The following is an 8,294-nucleotide window of genomic DNA, read 5'->3' as shown; positions in this document are numbered from 1 at the left end:
GCTGCAATTGCTTGCAGTGCCCCACCATCCCAAGCAGTGCTCATCTCCCCAGTCCCAGATGGAGCAATTCTCACCCCAAAGGGCAGGACTGTATTTGAAACACAGAGATGTAGAATCTGATGGAAATCGTATTCTTTGAGCCTGTGGGCAGTGCCCAGGGCCCTGGTAACACAACAATTGTTCCTTCATTTGCCGCTATTTAGTGGATACTCAGAAAAGCAGTTGCAGTTGGGCTTATAAATTACAAGACAACAGACAAAGGGAATAAATGAGACAAAATTAAAGACATTACTCCTACGTCTCATAAATTATCTCTGTAGTCTATTTTAACAGCGTGAATTTACCAGTGACTGTTAAAATAGTATAAAAAATAAACCCACCTAGCACACTAACTAGGCATTAATGAAAAAGCAAAATATTGTTTTGTGTTCTCCAAAACACAGAAAACAAAATATTCCCACCAGATCTCATAATGCCTTTCCAGGGGAGAAAGAATCATAATCTTCTATATTGAAAAAGAGACTGAGCTCTTGGAGTCGGAATGAAAATAAATTAATAAACCTAATTACACACTCCGCGCATGGAGGAATCGAAGGCGTTAAGTCAGCCCAGGAGAACCGGGCGCTTTGATTGTGCTCACTTAACAACTTCCCCGTCACCGTGCGGGGCCCCAGGGAGGCACCTCCCGGCGCTGCCCCCGGGGCCGCTCCGCGCCTCTGCGCGGGCACCGCGGCGCTCGCTCCGCCGCACACCGCGGCTCCTCTTCGCCTCTGGGCGCCGTCCCGGGCAAACTCCGGCTGCGGAGCCTCCCCCCGAGCACACCGGCGGGCTGGGCCGCCGTGGCACCGCTCCCTTAAAGGCGCCGCGCCTGTGCGAGTTCGGGCTGAGCGCGCTGCCCGCGCAGAGCTGCGCAGCGGCGGCGCCGACAGCCCTGCGCCCGACCTCCGCCTGCCAGCAGCCTCGGCGGGGAGCGAAGCCTTGGCATGTAGGAGCCAAGAGAGGGAAAAGGTGCGGGGCGGAGGGAGGTGAGGGGGAGGAAGCCCGGGGGGAGGCTGAGGGGGTGGGAAGCAAGGAAGGGGAAAAGAAAAAAAAAAAAGAGCTGCCTCTTTAAATGCTGGGGGCTGAGCGCTTGCCGGGGCGTCCGTGGCGGATCCAGCCTCCCTCCCTCCCCTCGGCCGTGCCTCTCCGGCGCTCATGCCCAGCCGCGGAGCCGGCGGCGCGGCGCTCGGGCGCTGCCGCTGCGCGGGGAGCAGGGGGAAGGCGCACCTGGCCGGCGCGGGGGTGCGCTCTCTGCCGTCCCCAGCTCGGACCTCCCCACCTCCCCAGGCGCTCGCAGCCCCTCTCTAACAGGTGGCTCGGTGCCTGCCCCGCTCCCCGGCGGCTCCTGCGCCTCTCTCCTTCTCCTCGCCGCCGCCTAACAGGTGGTGGTGCCGCCGCCGCGCCTTCCTCCGTCCAGGTAGGGAAGTCTCGTGTCCCCCTTCCCCCCGTCCCCGACGGGCTCCCGCGGCCCCGGGGCGCTGCTGGAGACTGCGCTGAGCGGGGGGAGCCGGGACGCCCGTGGCGCGGGGAGCCGCGCTTGTGCCCGCGCTGCTGCTGTGGGAGCCGCTCACCCGCGCCCGCCCTCATGGCCCCGCCGTGTGTCTGTCTTTGCAGCGGGCATGGGGAACCAGGTGGAGAAGCTGACCCATCTCAACTACAAGGAAGTTCCCACGGCCGACCCGACAGGTATGGACAGAGATGAAGGGCCCAGGATCGGGGTCTCCTACATCTTTTCGAATGACGATGATGAGCTGGAGCAGCAGCAGGATTCGGTGCATGACCTGGGGGGTGAGAACCCTGCCCTGCAGCCCTACGATCCCCAGCTGCACGAGGTGGAGTGCTCAGTCTATTACCGGGATGAGTGTATTTACCAGAAGAGCTTTTCAGAGGAGGACACGCAGCTAGAGGAGGGTGATGAAGGTGGTGGGGGGCATCTGAGCACCTACACCCCGGAGAACCTGCTGAATAGGTGTAAGCCAGGTGACCTGGTGGAGTTCGTGTGCCAAGCCCAGTATCCGCACTGGGTGGTCTATGTGGGGGATTTCCAAGTTGTGCACCTCCATCGGCTGGAGGTGGTGAACAGCTTCCTGACCGATGCCAGCCAGGGCAGACGCGGCCGCATTGCCAACCAGCTGTACCGCTACAAACCCCTCAGCCCGGCCGTGGTGGTGCGCAATGCCCTGGAGCAGGTGGGCTGCAAGGACCGGGACTTGAGCTGGAGAAACTCGGAGTGTTTTGCTGCCTGGTGCCGATACGGCAAGCGAGAGTTTAAAATCGGCGGGGAGCTGCGCATCGGCAAGCAGCCCTACCGATTGCAGATCCGGCTGGGGGACAAGCGCAGCCACACGCTGGAGTTTCAGAGCCTGGAGGATCTGATCATGGAGAAGAGGAGGAATGACCAGATTGGTAGGGCTGCTGTGATCCAGGAGCTTTCCAGCCACCTGCAGGCTGCAGAGGAGGAGGAAGAGGAGGAGGAAGACCATCATCATCCAGGTGCTCAGACTGCTGTGGAGTAGCAGCCTCAGCACCACCATTCTGCTTAGCCTGGGTGATGGGGATTAAAACTGAAGGCTTCGAAATTGAGCTGTTATAAGCCCTTTGGGCTGCTTCGGTGCAGCTTCATTCCAATCACATGTGAAAGGAAGGGGGAAAGCTGCTTAAGTGTCTGTGCTTTAGTGCTTAACTCCTTCAGTGCTTGATGATAAAACCCCTGACTTATTTGTAGAGGATAAAACTCAGGGCAATTCTACCCCTCTCCTCTCATACTTCTTTCCCTTCCTCTCTGCCATATTCACACATAGCCTTTTCCTCAACCATCTGCCAGTAGGCCTGACCCTACAAGATGCTAAATGCCTTTGACACCTACTTATCAGCAGAAGTTAATAGTATTTAATGCCATTAAGAAGTAGCCAACGACTTCCAGGACATGACCATGTAGCTCTGAACATGAGGATATTGTTTTCCCTTCTCTGCTACTGTTTCTCTTCAGCTGTGGCTGCTGTTGGTATTGCAAGGAGCTGCTTCTCGCCTGGTTGAAGGCTTTGTGGGTTTGGTAACCAGCTCCCCAGAAGGTGTAAGGCAGAAATCTCCACTGATTTTAATGAAATGGGTTTGATGTGCCTGGTGCCTTCTTAATTGATGGGAGGTTGCAGGTGGGCTGGGGGACCTTCTCCTTTGCCGTCAGCATGTGGTTTTGGGGACATAAAATATATTTGTTGCCAACAGGTGTCAGGGAAGGAAGTTTGCCAGCCCAGTTGTACTCTGCTCACTGGTGTGTGTTGGGACTCCTACAGGCAGATGCTGAGCTGTGTCAGGGCTCATTACAGGCTGCCTTGGCTTCTCCTAAAGCAAGTGGCAGAGCTCCTGATTATGTCTGTAATGCACACAGAAGCAGTAGAGGCAGGTTGCTTATGTGTAAGAGTATGTCTTGAGTAAGCTGTCCCTCAAGAGGGTGACCTCTTGGCTGGGTGCTTCTGGCTGTGAAGCGTGCCACAGGTTCTGCCCCACAGTGAACGCAGCTGTGATGGAAGGGAGCGCAGGCTGGAAGACATTACAGGACTGCAAGGGCTTGGGTGTTCCAAAGCAGTTTCCTCTTCATTAGGGATTTCGTATTTCTTGGTTTTTTGTTTTTTTTTGCTAATTTCGATGGTATGCAGCTGAGCTATAGCATTAGAGGGGAGGACATACCTCCAAAGTTGTGCAAGTCCTTCAGGAAGGGGGAGTGCAGTGCTGCCTGCCCTGAATATTCCCTGAACTTTTATTCAGCTGTTGAACTGATCTCTCACACAGGCAGCCCTATCAGATCTTTGTCCTGGGATCTGGGGTGTGTGAACAAGCACTGATTTGGAGGCAGTTTCTAATTGAAAATTCCTTCCCCTTAAAACCCAATATGATGATGTGAACTTGAAGATAAGCTTGAGTTCATTTAAGTAATGGAAACTAACAGTGTGATGTAAACTTGAAGCATAATTAATATGGTCTTCCCCGAAGCTGTTTACAGTTATACCACAAATAGCAAAGTACTCCATGTCCTTTCCACCTCTGTGACAGGAGCAAAGTTTGTTGTTTAAGAATAAGTAGGTACAAGCTTTTGATTAGTTAACACTATATGAAGCAACATTGCCAATTTGAGCCAAGTGGATTGTGGTGTCATGTTTTCTGCCTAAAATCTACAAGCTAAGATTTGGCCTGTGAAACACAAATCCAGGGGAGAGTTTAATAGCAAGCTCCCTTAGAATGCTATAGCTCAGGTGCCTGCACTAAGTGTGGCTTTTTCCACCAATATGCAATTGAGTTATACTCAGGTTACTGTGGTTGTCAAGCAGATGTCTAACCTTGTTGTGAAAGCATATCTACCCATATCTGATCGTGATAGGGTTAATATGTGGATGTCTGCACACAGGTTTTGTACAACTACTAGTAACTACTGAAAGCTGGAATGATCACTGAGACAGTCTGAAAAAGAGTGAAGGAGAGTCTGTCTGTTGTACTTCTGACTGATATGAGACAACAGATTATCTAGACCATGAGCGAATGTCTAGCTGTGGTTTCTTTCATACTGAAACCTTGTACATAACAAAGTTTATTTCACTGTGTAATATAGCTATGTAAAATAATATTTTCCTAGAGATATTTTTGGAAGTTTAAAAAAAAACCTTCATAACCTTGCATTTGAAAGTAAATTGTTATGCACGTTATTTTCCAGTTCTCTGAATGGGTTTATTTTTCATTCATGATCTAAAGTATATTCTAGGTCATAAAATATTGAAACTGGTATAAATGTCAAATATTATGTATCTACAGGGTACTAAACAGTAAACTAGTTGTGAAAATATTTTTCCTTTGTGTCTGAAACATCAGAAGTATGACACTTAGCCATTTCTCCCCTTCTGAGATATCCTGAATAGTCTGGCTTCGTTTTCTGGTTTTTTCTTTGTGTCTGAAACATCAGAAATATGACACTTAGCCATTTCTCCCCTTCTGAGATATCCTGAATAGTCTGGCTTTGTTTTCTGTTTTTTCCCCCACTTTTTTTTTTTTTTTTTGGGGTGGGTTTTTTTTGTTGTTTTTTTTTTTTTGTATTTTTTGTTTTGTTTTAATTAAAAAGGACCAAATCTGCTTGGGAATTGAGAGCAAAGCTTCTTTGACCAGCTGAAATCTTGTCTTGTGCTGTTCTTGGTGCTTCTCTGTACCGGTCATGCCTTTTGGGATAAATTCCCCCACAGGCACAAGGCCTTAGCAAAGAATTCCAGAGCTTGCCGTGCTTTGCTAGGAGAGAGAGTGAAGGAGGAGCTTGCCTCACAGCAGAGTTTGGCATGCATTCTGCTGTGTTATAAAACCTCTGTGCTCCTCTGGCATACAGGTGTTTGATATTTGGAATCATAAAGTTTCCCTGCAAGCTATGTTTGGGAATTTATTGTCCCCTGACATTCCATTATGTGTAAAAGTAAAAGAGGGTGGAAAGCTTGGCATTTTTTAAAATTTTGTCTGAAAGAGGCCTACCTCCATACAGGGATTTCTTATTCCAGCAGATAAAGATGCAACTGTTGAATCTTTAACAGGCAGGTCCTTTTCCCCTACTTGTTGATTAGGCAGTGTTATTTAATAGGTGCTACTAAACACCGCTGCACACGTTTCTAAGCAGTCTGTTTTTAAAGCCATGGACCTCTAATGACCTGGATTGTGAGAACAGAAATTGCTGTAGAAGCACATCTCAACTGCTTGGTTCCTTGTCTTTGCTGTACTTTGCTCAGTTACTGTCTGCAGAGTAAGCTGGGATTTCTGGAGCTTGATTAAAAAAAAAAAAATCTCCCAGGAAAACTGGCTCTTGTGTATATGTCTACTTCAGGAGTTTTACATGGATCGCAAAAGAGAAGGGAAAGGAATAAAGTGCTCTTCTCCGCATCTGCTTTAACACAGAGATATGCAGGTGTGCTACTTCTGCAGAGCTTGTGCTTCAGCAAAGGTCTTAAGTCTATATTGAGTTTAAAATTTTGAGTAGACTGTACCTACTTGAGGCCACTTGAGAATCAGTAAGCCCATTCTTGTGCTTGAAATTAAGTATATTTACATTTCTTTATGAATAAGGGTCTGAAATTTCAATATGATGTCTCTGGTGGGAGTGTGGAGCTTCTGAGGTTGCATAATCTACAGGGCAGAATAAGTAGTGCAGTGAAAGCTGTTTCTCAAAGAGCCTCTTGTCCAAACAGCTCATGGAACCCAGCCCAAACTTTGGCCTCAGTTTCCCTCTGGAAATGCAGGAGCTGCACTGATTTGGTGAGAGGTGTGTTAAGCAGCAGTTGTAAGCTAAGCTGGTGATCTGCAGATTCCTCTGGTATCTTTGTCTCATCATGCTTGAACTTTCCCTTGCATTTTTAACATTTAAACTTAATATAATTTGCTTTAAAAGCCCTTTGATTGTGCAAACATTAATCTATATGAATTTACTCATTTGGGTATATCTGCTCCTGTGAATATCAACATGCACTTGTGAAGGCTGGCAAGGCTGAGCCCCAGATGTGTAAATGTAGCTCCAGCTAGGAAATGTAGATGAGCAGTCTTATTTCCCTGGAGTATTGGTGTGTTTGATGCAAATAATGCCGTGGAAAAGACGTTGTAGTAAAACGTACAATTATCCGTTGATTAAGTAATTTTAAAAACACAATTTAGACATTTACCTTCCGTGGCAGTGAACAAAGACATAAACTGAAGACTATATTTTGTTATCCCTGATTTTGTGTGAATGCAAGGTATTGATTACAGCAACTCTAGAGCTCCTCTGGCCAATGTGGTAGGCAGCTGCCGAGTAGGCAGGGAAAATTCCCAAAAGCGATTTCAAAACCTGTATTTTCTTACTTGGAAAACTACATTCTTCAGACTGAAGGACCCTAGACTATGGAAGTAAACTTTAAATTGTTTTGTATAAATGAAACCATAGGCAAACTCCTTTTGTTCATTTGATTTCACTATTCCACTCAGTACTATAATAGGTAATATTGTGTGATAAATCTGTTCCAGATTTTGAATGTAATGGTGGTTTTCTTTTTCTCCTCTCCTTTGGTTGAGGTTTACCAAAGGTCTGTCCTTGGGTATGTGAAGTGTGTTGTTGAGTGGTTTCCCACGTGTGCTTTTCTGACAATTAACAGCACCAACCATAAAGCTAACAGCCATGTAGGAACAAATATTTTTCAAAAGCAAAATTTTAATTTTGTATAAGAGATCAGAGACTGGTAACTAAGTAGAGGTAGGAAATACATTGTTTCCAACCACAGTTTCTATTTGTAAGAAATCTACTATTAATTGAGTATGCTTGACTACTCTTAAAAATCAGTGTGCAGTGATAAGGCGAGGAGTATTGTATCATGGGCTTAGACTTTCAGATTAGGCTTTTTCTTTAACTGTGAATAGGAAGAAATCAGGGTGATTTTGAACACCAGTGGTTTAGATGGTTTAAATTCCTTTGCATTAATACTGGATTAAAAGCTTTCTTTAAATGCACACTTGAAATTCCTAACATTGTAACACTTCATGAAATCATCCACAATAAGAAGTGTAATCACAAATATGATTTTTTTTCACCATGAGCATTTTCTGTAAGCTGTCTTTTGTCAGTAAATGTTGAATTGTTAGTGCAAATATCTTCTTTTCCTGAGAAAGAAGTACACATCATTGATTGTACCATTTCCTTCAAAATGAAGGGCATTTCATAGTAACTCAAAAGAAATAAAAGATTTATAGTGTCTTTTACAACCTTTCTTTCCTTTGATTTTTTGAATAGCATGTTTTTCTCCAGCTTTTGGAAAAAAAGTTGTAATTTCTCATGATGGATGCATCAGTCACAAAACAATATTTTCAGTGCCTTCACACATCAGATCAAAATCTAACTCTTTGGTTGTGTTCTTGCTTCAAAGAAAGAGGAATAATAATCTCTATAAAAGGCCAGAGCATCAGATGCCTAATAGGTGATAGCTGTATTAAATCCAATGAGGATCTGGCCCATAATTTAATTTTTAAGTGGAAAATTAATTCAGCAGCAGATCATATAGTATTAGCTGGCAGCAGGGCTTGTCTTTTCTGCCAGCAACTGCTAAAGGAACAGATGTAGCGTCTGCTGGAGGGAGAAACGAGAGAACAGAACTCACAGGGAGTTTTTGGGGAAATCTGTACAACTGTTCAGTTTGTGTGTTTTGTCTCATGGCAGATCCATGGCTGCTGTGAGATCATAGTTCTGCCCACACCAGCCTTGGGGACATTGC

The 8,294-nt window shown here is 46.3% G+C and overlaps 1 protein-coding gene across 3 annotated transcripts; it reads left to right on the top strand.

Moving 5' to 3' along the window:
* Positions 1-850: 850 nt before the first annotated feature.
* Positions 851-4,873, top strand: LRATD2 (LRAT domain containing 2). 3 transcript variants are annotated; one of them, XM_039715384.1, is made up of 2 exons: positions 851-985; positions 1,654-4,873. In XM_039715384.1, the coding sequence occupies exon 2, from the start codon at positions 1,659-1,661 to the stop codon at positions 2,553-2,555; it is 897 nt and encodes a 298-aa protein (XP_039571318.1). In that variant the 5' UTR covers positions 851-985; positions 1,654-1,658; the 3' UTR covers positions 2,556-4,873. The 3 variants fall into 3 exon arrangements, with proteins under 3 accessions (XP_039571318.1, XP_039571317.1, XP_039571316.1); XM_039715383.1 differs by having other exon boundaries at positions 874-1,008; XM_039715382.1 differs by lacking the exon at positions 851-985 and adding an exon at positions 1,314-1,456.
* Positions 4,874-8,294: the final 3,421 nt, after the last annotated feature.

The sequence above is a fragment of the Passer montanus genome, unplaced genomic scaffold, assembly GCF_014805655.1.
Source record: "Passer montanus isolate IOZ18808 unplaced genomic scaffold, ASM1480565v1 scaffold33, whole genome shotgun sequence".
Classification (NCBI taxonomy): Eukaryota; Metazoa; Chordata; class Aves; order Passeriformes; family Passeridae; genus Passer; species Passer montanus.
This window is presented reverse-complemented; position numbering and strand designations above follow the sequence as displayed.

Coding starts and splice junctions, on each gene's coding strand:
- LRATD2 (XM_039715384.1), top strand. CDS start 1,659: ATGGGGAACCAGGTGGAGAAGCTGACCCATCTCAACTACAAGGAAGTT.